This window comes from Gobio gobio (assembly GCF_949357685.1).
Source record: "Gobio gobio genome assembly, chromosome: 2".
Lineage (NCBI taxonomy): Eukaryota > Metazoa > Chordata > Actinopteri > Cypriniformes > Gobionidae > Gobio > Gobio gobio.
Window position 1 is genome coordinate 10,229,714 of NC_137098.1, and position 20,571 is coordinate 10,250,284.

The following is a 20,571-nucleotide window of genomic DNA, read 5'->3' on the forward strand; positions in this document are numbered from 1 at the left end:
TCACCTATGCAATTGTGTACTTGTGTAGATTTTTTTTTCTGGCCTAAAGCCATACACAAATGTGCATGTGGTACATGTATACACACACACACCGAGAGAGGGAGAGAGAAAGAGACCCCCTTTTGATCCAACCCTGATTCCTACTATTAAATTTGGCAGTGCTCTTAATACAAAATTAATGCATTAAAACAGATGACTATCCAGTGGCTAAATAGCTATCAATTTCTCCCAGAGCTGACGAATTCCCACTGTGAGTGAGCCAGAGAGTGTCTGAATGTGTATTGCTTTGTAATTATCCCAATGATTCTCGGCACTTAGTGGCGAGTCCTGGTGATTTCCACTCAAACTCGCTCGCACACATATGTCTGATTTTCTGTCATGGTGGGGATGTTCCATTGACTTCTATTGTTTTAATACTGAGCTAATGATATTTTCTAACCCTATCCAAACATTTCAACACAAACCATTCTACATTTTCATTAAGACATAATTTTCCTCACAGGGAAATGTAAGGGTTGGTCCCCACAATGTAGCTTATTTTTGGCTTTACTATACTTGCAGGCACATTTGGTCCCTACAATGCAGGCAAAACCTGACACGCACACACATACTGTCTGATACTGATACCAGAGATGGGAAACTAACACAAAATTGGACTAAAGCACAATCTAAGCCAAAATGCTTAGACACAGGCCACAACACTTAATATCCATAGCTATCATGATGCTGTGGGGTCACACCAGTGCCTTAAGGGCAGCACACTAAACTGGATTCAGTCATATGTCATCTTGATGGATACAGTCAAGTGCTTTGACACCTTTGTAACCAGCCTAATGATGTCATTGGTTAAATAATAGCCAATGAGATCACTGCTCTGCATCCTGAGATGAGACAAAGGGATTTGCCTAATGGGCAGAAAAACCCAAGCAGAGATGAGACGGGAAGCTGCACCCTTTCTCACATCTCACTCTCTGTGTGTTGGGCCAGGTTTACTTAGCTGCACTTTAGTGGCAAAACTGTCCAGAAAAGTTCTAAATCTGACAAAACCAAATTGTGATTGTTTTTCAAAGACTTGTAGAAGCAAGCTAAAATGGCATGGTTGTTTCAGCAAATGCATTTTTATCTCGCTTGCTTTTGTTAACACTATCAGTTAGGGATTAGTATTAGTATTAACACGATAGAGCATTTATCTTTTAGCGCCACTCACCGGACATTTCATTTCCAAACTGCTGCGATACGTACAAAAAACAACATTAAAACGCAGCGAGTTTCAGATAAAACTGAAAATGCTTTTAGCATCTCGTTTCTCACTTAGCAGCAGTAGTTTAAGGAGTAGCAGAACCGCGACCACAGAAGCTGCACTGGATGCCAAGTTCAGCGGCTGGTTCAAATTAGCCACTGCGAGCGGCGACATGCCCAGACGCTGTGCTGTGGCTGGAGAGACCCACTGTACCCACCCCTTAACTGCATACCTGCCACTTCTTGCACCTCTCTCACTCTCCGCTATGTGTTTTCAGGATCGCTTTGCTCTGTTCTCCTGGAATAGCTGGAATAGCCATAGGTCCCAGGGGAACATTTTATTGCTCGGATGTTGCTCTTTCATATCTCAGGAGTTAATGGAGCTCTCTGTAATGTTTTACTCAAGAATCAACTGTGTTTCTGACGTTTCTTCAAAAAGGAGAAATAAAACAAAAAAACTAAAATGAAACAACAGTTGACAATGTAGGAGCACAGATTTATTATGAAATGCATGAATGTAGATAATTTGAAGGAATCTGAAAAGAAATTGAGATCTTTGAAGATTTTAATTGAGAAATCTCAGGCTCTTAAATGAAAGACCTTGCTATCTTGTCCAATCTGAGCACAATTTGTGACATTGTTCTCACATGGATTGAGGAGAAAAGTCAATCTCCATTTAATCTCTGTCTAGGTGAAACAACTGAGGTATTGAAGTGATCCTGTTTGTGATTTATCTTTACTAAACTTTACCAAGTTATAATAAGTTACGTTCCAGATGTGATACAGTGATTTAAACAATGGCTGTACTGAATCTGTGATCTCATAGATTAGACTGGTCTGGATGGATCACTGTACATGTGTGTTGAGGGTAAAATAAGGGTGAAAAACAGAGAGATGGGGGGCCTTAAAAACAATCCTCCCTAGCAGCTTATACCACCCCGGTGCACTTTAACAGTAAATAAAGCAATAATTATTGAATTCCTTTGGAATAAATAAGCAGCTAGAAAGTAAACAATAGGAACATAATTGTAGAAAGAAGGCAATCAATGCCTGCAGTCATTTGGCTTGTGTTGATTATGCGTACACTCGTTTGTGTCTTTGTGTCTTTGAGTAAAAAGCAATAGCAGTTAGAGGGAGGGTGTAGTGACAAGCAGTTAAATAATACCCTCTTGCATACACCGGTGCAAAACAAGCATGGGGTAATCCTTCCTCCAGTAATGCCCCTGCATTTCCAAACAATGGTTCTCAATCAGCTGATCAATGTGTCCACATAATTCATTGTGCGAATCGGTCTAGGTGAGGGAGGAAGAGAGCAAGGGAACTCTATAGAAGGGATTGAGAATGGGAACTCAGGGCAGTGGAGATATCAATACCCAGATCAGAGATAATACGGCAGTGGCAATACCCAAGGCCTTTTTGAATAAGGACAAGAATATACATATAATGTAGAATTTTAAGTCAAAATAAACCCATTTTATTGTACAATGAGCTGAGCCACATTTGACATTAAGTGACTTGGAGATCATGCAGGAAATGAAGTTTAATCCAGGGTTGGGTAAAAGAAAAAGAGTTGCAAAACTACATTAATCGCTAGACGTCGCCTTCCACCATGAAGAGCTAATTAACAGCTTAGCCTCCCATTGTTTTTATGAAGGCAAGCCCTGTAGCGCCAAGCCGCATCCAGTCCCGTAGTACAATAACTCTGCCTGCAGGAGGCGACAGCTGTGTGGAGCTCTAGGGGCAACACACACAGCTGTTCCAACTGTCCCTAGACATCTGCGGCTGCCTGGTGCCATCTGGAAATTTAGGAGGGCAGTTTAGGACCTGTACAGATCCTCCTACCCCCTGCAACCTCCAGCACGCTTCCCATAACTAACCCTCCATTTTGGTAGGAGATGATGTTGCTAATTATTGGGACATGACAGTGAAAGAATTCAGTGTATGTCTCAGGGCATGCAGACAGGAGACAGACACGATCAATCGAGAGACATTCAGAGGTACTTAGACCGTTCAATGATGTCTTATTTGTTATATTAGCTGAAAACACATGACTTGTTCTGGTGATCTAGCAAGAACAGAATGATTTGTGAGAAAAACATACTTCCACTGCACCACTGCATCTTTTACGCAGAGTAAAATAAATAAAAGAAAACACACTGTTGGCGGTACCAAATGAGTCGTAGTTCTGAGAATAGTAAGTGTATCTTAACATTGCGGCAACTGTTACAATAACTGTCTGAACTTAACTGAAACTGGGGACTGACTAACTGCATTTTTTGTTTATCTATAGAGGTTGATGTAACTGTAACACAAGGTTGCTAACAGCAAACATCAAGCTCTTCGCTCACATTCTTCTGGAGCAGATATCAAATGCTTCATAGGACTTAGGGCAAAACTAAAGTATGGAAGGGTCCTGAATGATGATCATCAATATATGAGTTAATAAAAGGCAAACACTTACCAATAACCCATAAATTAGTGAATACCCAAACCCATGTGAACAAGCCCTTCTCCTAAAAAAGTCATACTGTGATGAAAAGGACACCCCACAGTATTAACTCCTCAGGTTTGTATTATCTGGCTTTCACCTCCAGCGTTCCTTGTTAGTCTGCGTGAATATTTCATTACCACATAATTGGTTGATGCTCCAGGCTAGGTTATGAGGCAGTAAGAATGCTCCTCTCTTCCTTGTTCTTCCTTTCAAAAATTCACAAAGGGCAGTCTGGAATCGGCAGCGTGGAGTGTTTGAACTGGTCTCCGATGAGGAAATGTTTGAGTTGCCAGGCTCTGCCCCTCTCATCTGCCCGGCTTCACCTTCACCCACAGGACTAGTGTAATGAGAAGGCCTGATCGTGGCCCTGTGCCAGAGTAAATATTTAAGATCAGCTTAAAGAGCCTGGCTTTTATTAGCTGTGTTGGGCCTACAATGGCGCAACAGTCCCTAAGAGTTCTCACCTTCTTAACATGCAAATGAATAAGCGGGGGTGGGCCGGGGGTGGTTACTTTGGGAAGCTTATTTGCATAGCACATAAGCATTCTGAGGGCAATGTAGAGGTATCACAAACTTTGAGCACCTATCCATTTCTAGTGGCACTCTCTGTTTCTAAAGATACTTTGTTTGCCTTTACTCAATTGCTTTGACTTCTACTAACTGCATAAAGAGCTTTAAAGTCCCAATAGCCCAGGACACTGAGCTGTAATGTACTTGTCACTTAGTTAATTGTCAACTTGTTAATTAGTGTCATTAACCTAAGTATACAGTGCCTCTATATTCCGAGAAACAAAACATATGGTGTGGTTGTGCAATCCGTCCTTCATAAAAGGAATGTTCTAGCTTAGAATCCGTTGAAAACTATATTAAATTATTATTTAGGATTTAGCTTTAGTCCTATGCACTTTTTCACTTTTTAAGACCTGGCCTCTAGCCTATGCCCAGAGGAGAACTTGTGTTGAAAAGCAGAAGCTCTTTGGTACAGTCGCACCTGTCCATCCCATAATCTACGTCTTCTCTCTTTAAACAGAACATACACATGGGTGCTGAAAACATACAGCACGCCATCAGTGCCGACTCATTCGCTTGCAAAGGAAAGAAGAAATACAACTTCGCTTTCCATAAAAAAAATAAACAAAGTGCTCATTGTTTAGAGTAATCAATAGTGGATCGATAACCTAAGCCCTCATCATTCCAAGTCCAGCATAATTACAGCTGAGATATGGTCATTATCACTAAAATAAAAAAAGGAGCAGGCCTAACTAGAGGCAGCTCAATTGCTTCAGTGTCGTTGGGCTGTACAAATACTGTACAGGGCCCTCTGAAGGACCTCTGCATGCGATTCCCAAAATAACTTGCTCACACCATCAGTCCTCGTGTCATTGTAGAGGTTGTGACCATGGCTGCCCATTTGGAGGCATTTAATTCTGTGCACTGCTACTGTCAGCATAGCACAGCTTTGTATTGCTCTTAATGTATATTGAACGTTAGTTATAGGATAGCATTAAGCAACCAACCAACCGCCTTGTGATTTTAAAGTATTAAATGTTGTGGAAGAGTGAGATTTGCAGCCAATTTAGGTACTAGCAAAAATAAGAAGAGAAGCAGAGGTCCTTAAACGTAATGAGATATGGCACAATGGCATTAGTTGGCACCAACCCAACCCTGTTTTGATGCAGGGTGACAGTGGCGCAGCGTGCTAACAGGTAGAGACTGCTAGAAAATGCATAACTGGGCCTGAGCATGGTGCTAACAGAGAGGCCCGCACTCCTCCTCCGGTTCGAATTTCTGTGTCACTTCACTTTGAACTGCATACGCGATGAGCGGCTGGAGGCATGAGTGCACTTGGCAATGGCGCTACAAGAGAAGTGTATACAGTTTCTAAACCAGCTCTGTGTCTCACTCTCGCCTTCTCCCTTCCCTGCATTCTCCACCAAAGCGCCGGGAGCACCATGCTTGTAAAAGTAACCACAGCTCTTTAAGAGGCTCATGTATTTACAAACGGAGGTATGTCGAAATCAAAGGAATTACCACATGACATAACACATCAAGCAGCCAGCGGATAGAGAATTTATAGGGCGGATTCGAACATGGGTGGTGCGCCCAGGAACTATGCCATTGTTTGATCATGCACAGCCACAAGCAAGTACAGCTCACTCACCTATGACAGATCCTGAGTTCACTGGTTCACTGGCGTCAACCCCCACCTTTCTCTGCCTTTCTCTCAGTCAGGTGGTTACAGGTGCAGAGTGCTATTGTTTTCTACTTCCTGTTGATCCTCCACTTGCTGATTCCTCCTCGCATGTTGCTTTTGAAAGTAAGGCTCTGTCTGGTTATGTAAGCCTAGTACATGAGCTGTTCATACTCCTCATCCTGCACCTCTTGTGAAGTACAGCAGTTAAATCTGTTGTGCTCTATCCTAGTTGGATCTAAAGAATCGTTCTCTCTCTCTCTTTTTCTCCCTCCCCCTCTGTTGCTCTTCTGCCTAATCTCACCTCAGTTTTTATTTCGCCCGCCTTCATCTGCAGAAGACTAAAAATACATGATAAATGGTACATGATATTTTAAAGTCTTATCTCTTATCTGTTCTTACAAGGAAATAATAGGGTAGTTAATCCTGAAGATCTCCCTCAAATTGATTAATCAGCACATACGGACAATCAAATAAATGATTAATATTCCTCAGACCTGCGGTCGGACAGTTACCCCCCAAAGCATCAGTAATAATTCAGTAACCCTTCCCAGACAAAAGCCGCGTCTGCCGGTTCAGCAGCAGCTCTCTGATGCAGTGGGAGATCTTTGAAGTTGGTGCATAAAACAAACTCTCAGTGCTCCACGCATGGCTCTACCTGTAGATTCCTGTGAGAGAGCACAACTGCTGGCCAGACCAGAAAGACATTGCAGTTTTCTACTAATGGAGCTGCATATCCTCTAATGTCTGCACCACAACACCTGGCAGATGTTTGGCCATTTCTAATAGGCTTTTTGAGACAGCAGGTTTTTAGAAACCAGTTTGTTGGGATTGGGGCTAATTTGTCAAAATAATGTTGTGGTAAGCAAACATGTCAGATAAGTGAACAGTATTGTTACAGTACACAAGACAGTCCCGCTGCCCTGGAGAGAAGTAACATTAAAATAAGTTGAGATAATCGCTACATAAGGGGGTCTTTCAGATGTTTGTCCTGCTTGCTATCTGTGTGTCACCCTGGTTTTATATTCAGATGTCTTCAGACAGGCTGTTTAGCAGTGGCTCTCCCTGCGCTTGAACCCGGGACACACCCTGTCCTGGTGATGGATTCCCTGTTTATTCAGCTATTTTTAAGACAAAAGAAGGAGATCTCCATGGAGAATGGTTCTCTTTCTCTACCATTACTGAGTTCACTAACCCTCCCACAGGGGTCAACAAACAGCCCTCCTCCTCAAGCCGATCGCATCTGCCAGCTTGCGCACTTATTAATGTGTGAGTGACCCAGGCCTGGACACCCCTCATCCACAACGACTGTGGGGTGTGCGCATCCGTGTGTCTGTGCAAACATATGTTTATGTGTCACAGCTTTACCATGTGGACCGGCATCACCAGTCCCACGCTAGTCCTGACCCTCAACTGCCTACCCCCACCTTGGCCTTTGTGTAGGTCGCCTGGCTGGCTGGCTGGCTGGATAGCTAGAGAAGCCCGTGCAGCTGTCTGCTGTCCTCTTCCCGGACACACTGTCTCTGGTGTCCATGCTCCTGCTTCCGAACGTGGCTATACATAACATCACAGCGCATAGTTCGAAACCTGACCACCACCTGCATTCTGCCACTCAACCTGGTTTGCTCGACAGGGCTATGCAGTTTCATTAGCACAAAGACGCGGTATTAAACTAATCCATGTGTCTCTCGCGCTGTGGCCGGAGCCCCATACAGCCTCAGCAGGGGCACCATTAGCCTTTCAGCGAGAGCGGGCTGATCTGAAACCCTGCCAATACGTCTGTTGATGTATGGCCTTGAGCTCTAATAGGTATAAGCGTGGTGTGCGGGGCGGTGTTGTGAGAAGCCAGGCTTTTCTATAACCGATACAGTTAACTTTGATCTTGTCTTAGCATGGCCTGTTTATAAATCAGCAATGCAAATATTTATGAGCTGGATGGGAGAAAATGGCTGGTCTGGTTTATATCCCTGGCCATCTATTCTTCCTTGCCGCCCCATCCCATCCCACTCTCTCCACTCCTCCTCCTCCCCCGGGCTCACAAGGACGCCACAGCAGTGGGGTGAGAGAGCACAGGCCCCAGGCCACATCTATCATGACTACGCTGTCCAGCTTTATTGGCTGGTCATGGAGCGCAGGTCAAAGGCACTACAGGGGAGGGCAGAGGAAATCTAGATATCCAGGAGATAGGAGGAAGATATCTGAAAAGCTCACAAAAAAAGTTGACAGGTGCGTGGTTTTTTGCAAGCCTCTCCAGCTAAGTGTGGACTTGGTCTAGGCAAGGTGAGATCTGAGTCTCCTCCAGTAAAGCTCAATAAATAACATGAGACTGTGCTCAATAACTATTGCCTTTTTGCTTGCTCCCTGCACACCTATCTGTTTCCGCCTGCAGTGCACACAATGGGACGGCCCGCACTGGCAGATGCACAGGCTTTAATTGCTCCCCCCAGTCCTGACCTCTGCTCCTGATCACCCTCTGATATACAGCATCTCTATTAAGCTGGGAAGTAGGTAAATATTCTCCTAAAGACCCTCCATCCTAACGGCACTACTGAAAACGGAGGGAAAAAAATCAATCGCCTTTTTTCTTTTGTCCTTCGCCAACTCTATTAGTTTTCCCATTTTATCTGATGTCGGGATCCAAAAACGCAGAGACCAGTGCTGATGAGGGGGCAGCTGTGTTCTGCATGGTCTCGGTTTGATGCAAAGCTGTATACATCACGTGTCTGGTTTCTTGAGAAATGTGTGGCTTTGTTGTGTTGTAATTCAAATTGTTTTTAAGACTCAAGTTTGGATGGAGAAGCCATTTTTGGGGAGAATGAAAATCATGACTTTAAAGAATGGATGAAGATGGCTAGCATTTTTCAGAAATAGTCAACAGTGAATTACACATTGTTGGGCTCTGACTCAGTTATTTAAAAAATCCTGATCAATTTTGAGTTATGTCTTGTTAAGCTTGATGACAACATGCAATGTGGACAAAAATATGCAACGCTGTGTATGTGCTGGAGTGTTTGAGAGTGCAAGTGAGTAAAAGGGGGGCAGTGGTGATGGTAGTGGTAGACTGGCTTGTCGATCGATGCAGTGATTGGCAGTTAATGGCTTTTCCTGTTCTGCCTTCGTAACCTCGCTCTGATGGCTGTTGCTTCTGATCAGAGATGGCAGATTGCGTTTGATTTTTGTATATAAAGCCCAGACTTTTTTGGAGATGGCTTCATCATGTTAAATCATTTAAAAGTTAAGTTGCCCAGGCACAGAGGTGAAGATTTACAGTCTAAACAACCCACTAGACTTCTCTATAAAATGGTCAGCAAGGAGAGCACTGATTTCAAATCTCCAATTTTAACCTGCTTCAAGTTTCATTCCACAAGTAAAAACAATACTAAGTACATGACTCTATCTGCTCACTCAGTAATTCAAAGGGCATGTCCGTCACACAACTGATAAAATGGATGAAAATTGAATAAGACTTTGTGCTTTCGTGGTTTTAAAAAATGAACTGAATATTAGGGCCAGCAAATGTCTAGTGAGATTTGAAATAATTTGGCTAACACTCCCATGCTTTATTCACCTGATTTCTTATAAACTGCAGCAGTTTTTACAACCCATAATTTTGAAAGTTTTGAAAGATTCCTCGAGCCATAAAAAGAAATGAAGGAACTCATCAGAAAGAAGGAAGTCATCAGAAAGAAGGTGGAATGGAAGCTATATTTCAGATTGAAAGAATGTAGAGGGGAAATGCGTTTCCTATTCATAGCAGAGTAGCGAAAATCCATATTTAAAAGGGTTGAGGGTCAACCAAGAGCAGAAAATCTCATATTTCTGAATGTGATGCTCTAATAGAAGGTGCTTTTAAAAATCTAAAAAAACGCTAAGAATAAACACAGAACAAAAAATTTAATTCTGTGAGCATGTGTATGTATGTGCATGTGTAGGGACCCACTGGGACCAGCCAGTGCTGAATTAATACACACATGCTGCTCCCTTTGCAACATCAACAAATATTTAATAAAGCCTGCTTCATATAACTCATTAATATGGCACTCCCTCTCTCCTCTCAGCGCTTAATTTAATATAACAATAATTTGAATAATCATTTGCATACCAAGATCTTGTAATCTTCTCTAGTGGCAAAAATATAACGTCTCCCTGAGACCTCGTTTATTCAGTAGCAAAGACAGGCTTTCTGGTTCAAATTAGCAGAACAAGACCATTCCAACCTAACGAGTATAAATTAAGGAAATTCTTTTTCGGTGACAGACATAACCCGTTCAAACGAACGATCAAGTCTGAGGCAGCCTAATTTTAGGCCTGGTGTTGATTGAATGTGGTGATGCTGTGGGGATGAAGAAAGAGAGAGAGAGAGAGAGTTTGGTTGATCCTGTGGGGAGTGGGTGGAGGAATGTGCCGGCTGTGTTGAAGAGTTCCTCCGCTGTCTCTGTGTTCCATCTCTGCGCCCACAGCGCCAAGATCTCCACTTCATAAATCAGTTCTGCTGTTTGAAAAATGCTTCATGATACACAAATGTGTGAAACCACTTAACAACAGAACAAAAGTGTTTCCCCTACTTTCAGCAGCTGCAGCTAGTAAAATAAGGCACCTCTGAGAGGCTGACCTCAGAATTCACCTCAACAGTGGGAGGGGCTTCATAAAGAGAAAGCCTCAAAGAGAATGTTGGGATACATATCTGTGACCGTGCATTTTAAACTCTATGTGTCCTGTATGGGTGGCTAGAGTTTGAAAGCGGAGAATGCAAGGGTTGTAAACTTTCAATGAAAGTTTGACCTTGAAAAATTTAGTGCTACTCCTTGACCACTCAGTTTCTGGCCCTCTCATTCTTTGTCTACCCACAAATCTCTTTTCATTAGAACACAGAGTGAGAAAGAAAGAAAGAAAGAAAGAAAGAAAGAAAGAAAGAAAAAAAAAGAAAAAAAAGAAACAGACTATTAAAGGACAACGTACTGAACTCTAATTGAGTCACTTGCTGATGACTTCACAACTCTTATTACTCACATATTACCATAGAGCTTTTATCCCTCATTTCCCACTTTTTAAATTTCACTTCTCTTGGTTTACCCCCTTTTTACATGCATAAAAGCACATGATGAGAAAACAAGGTGTGAAATGCTTTTTTTCCAGAGGGGTCTCAATAAAAACCATATGACACCTCAGGCTGAACTGCTTAATTACAAAGGGATGAAAATCTGTAGTCTGCATCTGGTGAGAACATTGCCCCCATAACACTGATAGATTTACAGCTCCCAGTCCTAACCTTGGACTCCAGTGCATGGCAATTAGGCCATGCATAAGACGCCTCAATGAATGTCCATCTCAGTGGGGAGAAGTCAGGCTTGACTTTTTTTACTCTGGGCTGCAGTTTTAGATCTACACAAAGCCTGAACTCAGAGTTGGCCCTGTTGTAGATTCTTAACCAGCAAGGTTCTCTTGGTAAACCAATTTCACAATCAATTGAACAGCATTGAAACCAACTGGACCAGTACCTAATAGTCACAAACCAATCTGCACCAGCTTGGAAATCCTAAGCGGTAGTTTCAGCAGGATCTAAACCCTTGTCCCAGCATTCAGCTGTTCCACACTGTAAGCTCCAGTCCAGCACCTAACTAGCTTGCTGTAGAGTGGACCTTGATCTCACGCATGTAAACACTCCAAGTTGTCTAGCATTAGAAAGATGTGGATTTCCTCATTTCAGCAGAACTTCATTGTGAATATTCAGAAGAGAGACATTGTCTGTGATGAGGGGTGAGTGAAAAACAGTGAGGTCCAAAGCCTCATTTCATGTGTGGATTTATTTGTCCCAAGACTCTCTTCAGCAGCCCAAAGCTAAACACAGTGTGTTTTCCAGCGCTCTGCCTTCCACTAAGCGCCGAGAGGAGCCTTGCGGCCTGGGTCACTCACAGGCCATTAATCTGGTTGCTAAGTCACTGATGTATTGATGCTGGTGAACCAGTAAGCCTGCCTGTTGCTCTCTTTACCACCCACTGTCTTTCTCCCCAACACTCTCTCTTTCTTCCTAAGGCTCACACAAAAATCTGCCTCAAAGAAAACGTACCTGCCAACGTGCTACTGCGGTCACCTTCTGTGAGAAGCTTCGGCCTTGCATATCCAGGGACTACGCCATTCAAGGCTTTGTTTGAATTAATTTGACTCACATTTGACTAACAAACATATGTAAAATGTACAAAAAAACCTACATCAAGCTGATCAAATTAGGCTAATAAAGAATATTTTTGAGGACTGAGTAAACATGCAATCTCATTACGCCAGAGAGGGGTTGGAGGTGGAGGGAGGAGTTAAGGACCTTCTGATCAGAAGGATGTGGGCTGAGATTGCAATATAAACTATAAAACTACAATACCTTTTACAAGACTGAGGCTGGCACTATTAAGATAAAACATTGATTAAGGCATGTCATAAATAGGCAAAGTTGCTAAAAAATCTGGGCTGGGAACTGAGAACGTAAAAGTCAAGAGGTTCAAACCCGGGGGTGTAATCCATGAATGCAAGATCTGCTGAGACCTATCAACATTGTGCCCTTGAGCAAGCCACTTAACTCCTGGGGGATTGTGCCTGTAGTAAGTGAACTTTTAAATTGCTTTAGAGCATCTACTAAATGTCAAATAACTACATAAAAAAAGGAGTCAGGTCAGTCTTGCACATGTTTAATGCTCGACAGCATAATTGCGCTCAAGATAACTCCTCTCATCAATTTAAAATAGATTACTTAGTCAGTGTGATGGTGCGAGTGTCTACCTTTAGAGAACTTACTTTGTTATATCTTTATAGTAACTTCAATTGTTTATTCTACTTCATTGTGTAAGGTGTTTTATAAGACACAGATCTTCAGTGTACTAAAAAGAGAATTAGAGAAGGAAAGGTTGCAAACGCCGAGAGAAAACAAGGAGGAAGGAAGAAGATTTGGCTGGAGAAATGTTTAGTTTTCCAGGCTGGTTGGATTAAAGCTATTTAACCTTAAGAAGAGAGCAGCGGAGAGGGACCACCCACCAGCTTGTGACCCATGCCGGTTTGTTTTGTGTGCGATGGGTGTTTGCCTTGTTTATTAAAATTAAGGAGACAAAGAGTCAAGAAAGATGTGCAAGAGGAAAGAGCGAGACACATGCAGGCAGTAGAAGTGTAGACGGAGTTAGTCATAAATATAAGGCGGAGGTGGGAATAAATCACAATTACAACAAATACGTAAAAAGATGTTGCAAGTGTTTTTAGCTTCTAATGTGTTCCGGGTGGTTTCTTAACATTATTGTTCGCCAGTAAAAAAAAACTATTTCTGATTATCTAGAGAAGTAATATCATACCTCTACTCAACAAGCCACACAATTTGTGGTAATAATTCTTGTCTATGGCAAAAAAAAGTTGCGGGAGTAGTTACACGGCAAAGTTTCAAATACTTCGGTTTTGTTAAAATTTCTGCCTACCTTACAAACTACCACAAACTTGCGCCTTCCTACTGTGGCGCAACATACTCTCTGATCCCTGTGTACACCCCAGTCCCTCATCAGTCTCCAATCCCCTGTTTGTGCTGATCAGGCAGCAGATAATAGGATCAACAGCTTCCTTCAGCAGTGGCAGAAGCATTGCTTAGTTGCTCTTGTCTGGCTGCCCAAAGAGAGAGAGGCGGTGGGGGTGGTGGGGGGGAATCAAAACAAACAGCTATTACAACACAATAATATCAGCTCCTCAGCCTCTCTACAAAGAGATACGCTCTCTCTCGCAATCCGTATAAACACTCCTGTCCCTCTCTCCCAACCTTTGTAATATAGGGCAACATATGAAAACTGTGTATGGCCTACCATGTGTATCTGTTTGGCTGCTGGTCCCTCCATTGAACACATGCACGAACACACACACACACACACACACACACACTTATAGGTGCAGATGCATGCGTAATCATCAGCTGCAGCTGTGCAACGGGTCAGCGCCTGGCTTTTCTGAGGTGGGGGCTGAAGGAGTTGTGAAATTCCTGCAGACTTCCAGACACAGCTTTAAGCCTGCCCACTACTCTACAAACCAATGTCATGGAGCATAACGCTCCTCCCACGCTAACGGACAGCTCTCTCAGCAAAACTCGACTGCTCTTCTGGAGAAAAGCCCTCCGCCCTTTGTCTTAAAGGGAGCTGAGCCTCTGTTTGGCTTCTGTGAGGCAGAGTTCAGCACCCTATGGGCAACCTTGTGCTGACATGGATCTACATCATTGAGATCTTATGATACACATTAATATGATCTATACAAATTCAAAAGAGTCTCCTAATTATAAACCTGGGCTCATGTACGTGATAAGGACTGTGTCTTTGACTGTAGGGACTAGGGAGGCCGAATGTCTCAGTAGAAGCTTTGTGGATATGGAATGGCTGCTTTATTAGCGTGGTACTACCGGTAAATCAAAGCTCAGCCCTTCCTGGAACAGCAGCAAACCTTTTTTCCCCACTGAGCACTATTACTGAACAATCACAGGCCAGCCATGATAATTAGCAGAGTATCTCCATCTAAACGAGCGCCTCTCTCTCTCTATCGCTCTCAGACCTGCTTTCCCCCCTCCCTCCCATCATCTTTCACTCCGTCTCATCTCTAACTGATGTCTGGAGGGACTTATGGAGTTTGGGTGTGGCGCTCTCTCTGGCATAGAGGTTAAGCTTCACTGTCCACAGATGAAAGATATAACCACGGGCCGTACCAATAGTGGTAAAATGCTCCCTTGCGACTTTAACTCGAAATTACTCTGCACTTTTATTTGATAATAAAAAAACAAACACAATCTTGCTGGAGCCAGGGCATTCTCAGTCTATTTGTTTTGGATGATTGGAGTAAGTTACTCTGATAAAGATAAGTCGTGATAAAAATCATAATTATTAATGGAGATGGTCGGCCTTATTGATCAGGATTCGGCATAAAAGGGTAGAACGATATCTGAGAAGCACATTAATACCTTTCAGTATAGCCACTTTACGGTTAATCCCCTTCTACGCATTACTGCGTGTTTTGTTTTACTGTGTTTTTTCTTTGTTTTCTCCAGAGCGTAGACATTTTCCTTCCTCACGCCCCAGCTGATCCGGCTGGATTGCACTGAAGGGAAAAATAAGTAGAGAGAGTCCAAAATCCAGACGTTTTGTGCTGGATCCTGGGCCGTGCTTGGAGTGCAGTCAAAGCGTTGTTAGCATAGCTGAGACACATCAACGTGTGCTACAGGGTTCTGTTTGTAGGAGTTTCGGGCAGTAGTGAACAGATGACAGAATGTGTGAGCATGTGTGTGTACAGGGAGTGTGTAAATGTGTGCAGCACACAGTTTGTATAGTTTGTGTGTTTAATGGAGCGAGACCAGCACACTGGTGCTGGTGGTGCGGGGGTGAACGTTATGAGGCCTTTCTTGGGTAAAGATTCCCCATGTGATAGTGACGGCACTTTCTTCCTCTCTTTCCACGGCCAAGCGGCATCTGGAGTGGATTTTGTGCGAGCAGACACCGAAGAACATGATTACATTCAGTTAACTGTGCTCTAAACTGATTATGCATGTGCCAAGCTAATGGACTACATTTGCAAGAGGAAAAATAACATCCAATCAATCTCAATTACCCCAGATTGTACCGGCCCCTGAGACAAGGAAGGTAGCCAGCCTGAAGCTCCTCCTATTTGCTTGAAAGGCCTGCCTGGAAGACCTGCCTCTCTCCATCCTGTCTGGAACGGAGAACCAAGTCTCAGACTCTGCAGCCCAGCACCTGAGACATGCTTGCTCAGCATGAACAAGAACACAAATATCAATTGTGTCCTCTACAGGGTGGTGGTGTATAGTTGGGTATATAAAAGTGGTGCCAGATAAAATTGAAGGACATGGTATGAGTAATCATGGAGTATATGTATCCTTAAATTATTATAAAATGGCATTCAAAACTCATTTGATTTCTGTAATGATGATTTTTAAGTGAAACAGGACATGAGATGAGCACAAAATGTAGGGTAGAACTTTCAGGATTGTGAAAAGTGACAGGTGGTTGGAGGAGAGGGACTGAAAAATAAGAGCGATCAGTATTGTTAGCCAAAAAGAAAAAGGCAGAGTAAGTTATTACATTTTGATGAAAGATTATGAAGACATATGTTTAATTGGAATAATGTGCACAGATCAAATGTGCACAATGGTATCTGGAATGTATACTGAGAAAGCAATTAGGGTCTCTCAATTTGAAATTCACTTTAATATACATAGATCAACGATGAGTGGCAACTCTGCAACTTGCAAGTTCCACCAACAATTAAGAACTTGAGAAGCCTAAGCTTTGCAATGACCTGGGTATTGTTGTATGTCCCATCTGCAAAAGCTTATGGGTGACCATCATGACATCATTCTCACCACTACAAAGCAGCCAGCGAGCGGGAATTTAGAGGGAGCATTGGAAGGTAAAAGTTCATCCGAGATGAGTGCAAGACTGACTGATGGGTGTGTCTGAAACCAGAGAGGAACTCAGACCAGTACCACAGACACCAAAGTCGGGAAGCATCACCCCTGCTGTGCAGTGGTCCATGCGGTTAAGACAATTCTCCCAAGCCTTCCAAAGGCTTTCGGAACATTCCAATCCATGGGGTGGTGGGGGAAGGTGTATTTTTAGAAAGCCCTAATATGTGCCGCATACCACAGACTCTCAAATTATCCCATCCAGCTTAGCCTTCAGTTTAAACCTTCCTTTTTAATTCCAGTAATTACAGGCTCCAATTTACGGAGCTGTGCACACAAAGGGCCTGTTTAATGCAAACCAGTTTGATTTGGGCAAAGTGTCCCAAGGATCTACCACATCTTACGGCCTGTTTATGCTGACTTGATAATTTATTTTCTCCCAGCAGGAGGTCAAAATCTTTTGCATTTTGTATCATATTTCTTTGGGGGGTGGTGGTGGTGGGGATAAATAGAGAGTTTTTTTATTTTCCTTTTCTGTTTTACCACTTGTACAGTCAGCTTAGCTGAGCTAGCAAATTATACTGTTGATGTCAGGCAGTCAGCATGTCTATCAGGGCTATAAATTCACTGCAAAGTGAAGCCTGTGTCATTGTGGGGTTAGAAACCCATGCTACAGCAAGACCTCAGCAGCAGCATGTGCTTATTGTCCTCTAATCACATTTGTATGTCATGAAATACAGCTATAACTCAAACTGTGAATGTCTTAGTTTGCGGGTAGGCCTGTCGCCACTGATGGAAGCTGCTTGCTTACAAGGCTGATACTGTTGTCACTCAACTCTGTTCTCTCTTCCTCTGTTCGGATCTGTGGGGCTTTTAGGGCTGAGGAACCATTTTAAGCAGCTTAAAGCTTACAAATTATCATGCTTGGATGTGTCGAACATTTCTAATCTGCCACAGAGTATTGAACATTTGCAGTTAGGTGGACTAGTCTCTTCTCCGCTAGCTCTCCTTCTTTTAAGGGAGTGCCGGCAGCAGAAGGAATATTATGGTGCTTCTAAAGCATTTTGGGGCAAACAGTGGACTTTATTACTGTACGTATAAGGTGAATTCTGGAGTTTTATCCCTGAGAAACATCTCCATACAGCACAATAAATTCCGGTCAGTGGATAGATAAGATCTTTTTCTGTTATTGCTTACCATTGATGCTAAAACCCAGCCTGGTTCCCTGGTTCTCAAACCCTGCCTGGAGCTACATGAGGCCCCTGACTACAGCAATGCCTCCACAGGTCAGCCAAGCACGTCAGGAGTCTTGTGTTACATATTTGAATCATTGTGGTATTTGTAAATATGCTCAATGCATGTCCCAGCTTGACAATGGCAGACAATTTCAGCTCAGGCTTGTCTGCTTTCATCTCCAGATGCAGAGGAAGCTGGTTTTTGGCCTTCCCCTAATTACCATTACAAACTAGTTCGTCAGGGGAACAGCTGACCAAGAGTCCCTCGGCCCAGGGCAAATCTTGGCAATGCTAGAATATTTCTGGCTGTGAAGGGTTTACAAACAGGAAGCTTGCAATGAAGTCAATTGTGAACTGGACCTAGTCTAGGTATTTTATATCAAAATTTCATAACATAGCTCTGCCTCTGAAATCACTTTTCTTTTGAGCTGCCCTCACTGGTGTCGTCAGGTAAAATAATGTCAATCAATATCCAAATAGCTACTAAGCCATTGTTTTAGGCTACATTTGTTAAGGTCAATGTTGTCCTACATTTCAATTTTTTTCTTTTTGAATATTCTGTTTTAACAACTCCTGTTGCATGATGTCTTTAAAGATGCTCCCTGAATAAGATGCAATAACATTTCTGGTGTATTTCTGTTCACTATCTAAAAGGTATAACACTTGAGAAAGGAGAGTAAATAAAGGTCAAGTAAGCTTGGGCAGTGATATGCTGCTAAAATGGGTGGAATGTGATTCAGTATCCAATTGAGCATGTGAGAGCAAGCAATAGAAAGAAAGGCAGAATTAAGGAGAGAAGTCCCTATGTGCAGTCGTGCCAGTCTAGGTTAAACACAGCCTGAGCTGGGCTCGCAGACACACAGGATAGGTGCCTAAATGGAATCAGGCCTGTTAGATTTATGGCCATTTGTTCAGAGAGTGTTCATCCATGGGCTATTATGGAATGATTAGTGTAGAAGGTGAAGCTCCAAGTCCGGCGAAAATCAATACGGCTGTCGAGAGCGATTCTGCCCTTCCCACTCCGAACGGTATTAGCACCAAACCTCTGTCTCTTCACACTTCTTCATCCTCTCTTCCAGCAATTTCATCAGCTGCCCTTCTCCCCACCCTGCTGACCTGCCATGTTCCTCCCTCCCTCTAAGTGCCCCTGTTCTCCCCTCTTCATTGCATGCGCATTAGGCCTTAATATACTGCACTGGGCCATCACTCATAGTCGACGGTAGAGACGGAAAGTGCTGGTCGATTCAGTCGTACAGTAGACTAGATGTGTTTAAAACCTGTGGATACTGATAGTGCAACACTGTGTCCTAACCAGAAAGATGCTACCCTCTTCCATGTCGATCAGAGTTTCTGTCCTAACTTCCCACAACAAGCTATGAGTCATTTTGTTGTTGTGTTTCACTGGGTAGCTCCACCCACAGTGAAATCCTATTGGTTCAAAATTCCCCTTTTACCAGCTGTATATTAAAAATCGTTTATTTTCCGTAGCAGTTTTGAACAGCATTTTTGCTTTCAGTATAGACTGAAAAATGACTTGAGGCTGGAATCTTGTCACATGATGCTTGGTTAGTGTAGGATTACCAGAGTCACTCACCTTGTACAGTTTGAGACTGGCCTCATGGCGAGAGTTGACCGTGTGCATCCTCAGTTTTTCCAGGCTGTTGGTGTAGTAGTCACAGGCATTACATTTGAGGTGCACAGGGTTGCCGATGGCCACGCACTTGAGGCGCCACTCATTGCCCTTGCCACCCTCCTTGATGTGTGCCACCAGCTGGTACTTCTGTACATGCTTGTCAGTCTTGCAGTGCAGCTGGAAGTTGGCCTTGAGCTGCGTGGTGTAGTGGCACAGCTTGCACTGGTGTGAGTCGCCCACCACCGCTCTCCACTCCTCCTCTGGCAGTGAGCGCTCGGCGCTCATGTGCAGGCCCAGTATGTCCAGGTTGTCGGTAGTGAAGCGGTTGCACACCGCACATTGGAAGAGTTTGAGGGAGGGGTCGCTGGTCTGGGATAGGCTTTCACCTAAAGTCATCAGTTCCTCTGAGACCAGCTGTCCTCCACCCAGGCGTACATCCATGGCAATGTCCCCTCCAACTGAAAGTAGAAGATACAAAAAGTGATCACTGATCTGTCAGACAGAATGTGTGCCTTTCACAAATAAATGTGTCCCTTTGAAATACAGCATTTAACACTTTTTCATCTGTGACATCAAGGGGTTTATGGACACCTGGTCCAATACAATTTAACAGTGAGGGTTGGGCATTTTCTCTGTGTTGATTTTCCTCCCTCATTTAAACTTCCTCAAGTTACAAGAATGTCCTGGGAAACAGGGAAAAGGTGCATAGTTCAGCCTTTAAACAAAGATTCATGTTTGTCTGTCCTGTCAAAGTGGATTTGCTTTCTAGGATAATGTGCATGTGTGTATTTATATACATAATTTTTTATTAAATCAAGATTATCCTTTCCTTTGAGCTCAGAGAAAGAGAAAGAAAAGAGAGAGTGGAGGTGTGGATTTACACAGTCCTGCACTTTCATATCCCTGCCATTAAATCAACTCCAGAGGCTTTGAGAAGAGGCGCAAAAATAAAGTTATTCAATCATTACTGGCGATCTAAACAGTTCCCAGCACACATTACTGCAAATCAACTACAGGCCTTTTTTTCAACAAAATAATAATATAAAAATGAGATCTTCCTTGTTGAACTCTGGTTCTTTCACCTTTGATTGGGAATCAATGCAAACACCATCCTGCTTGAAGCGTCTGCAATTTTATGTATTCATGTATTTTTAAGGAATGAAACGAAGGTGTAGGAGCCAAAGAAATTAGATATTCAAAAACAGAAGCACAAGGCATCTAAGAACAGCTTGGGGAAGACGCTAGAGGCTGAGATTTGGAGATAAGAGATGCATAGAAGCTGTTTCCTCAGTTCGCTGATCTTCAATCTGTCACTGCCCAGATTGAGCGCACCCGCTGAACCAGTATGGCTTTACACTAAATTAA

At 43.1% G+C, this 20,571-nt stretch overlaps 1 protein-coding gene across 5 annotated transcripts in view; it reads right to left on the minus strand.

Moving 5' to 3' along the window:
- Positions 1–20,571, minus strand: part of zfhx3b (zinc finger homeobox 3b) — a 147,674-nt gene that overhangs the window by 67,832 nt on the left and 59,271 nt on the right. For 3 of the 5 annotated variants that reach the window (XM_079809294.1, XM_079809292.1, XM_079809293.1), the window contains exons 3-4: positions 19,168–19,664; positions 15,525–15,677 (exon numbers count right to left, since the gene is read on the minus strand). In XM_079809294.1, coding sequence (XP_079665420.1) covers positions 15,525–15,677; positions 19,168–19,664 — 650 coding nt within the window. The remainder of the gene's footprint in view (positions 1–15,524; positions 15,678–19,167; positions 19,665–20,571) is intronic. The other 2 variants (XM_079809296.1, XM_079809295.1) reach the window with 1 other exon arrangement.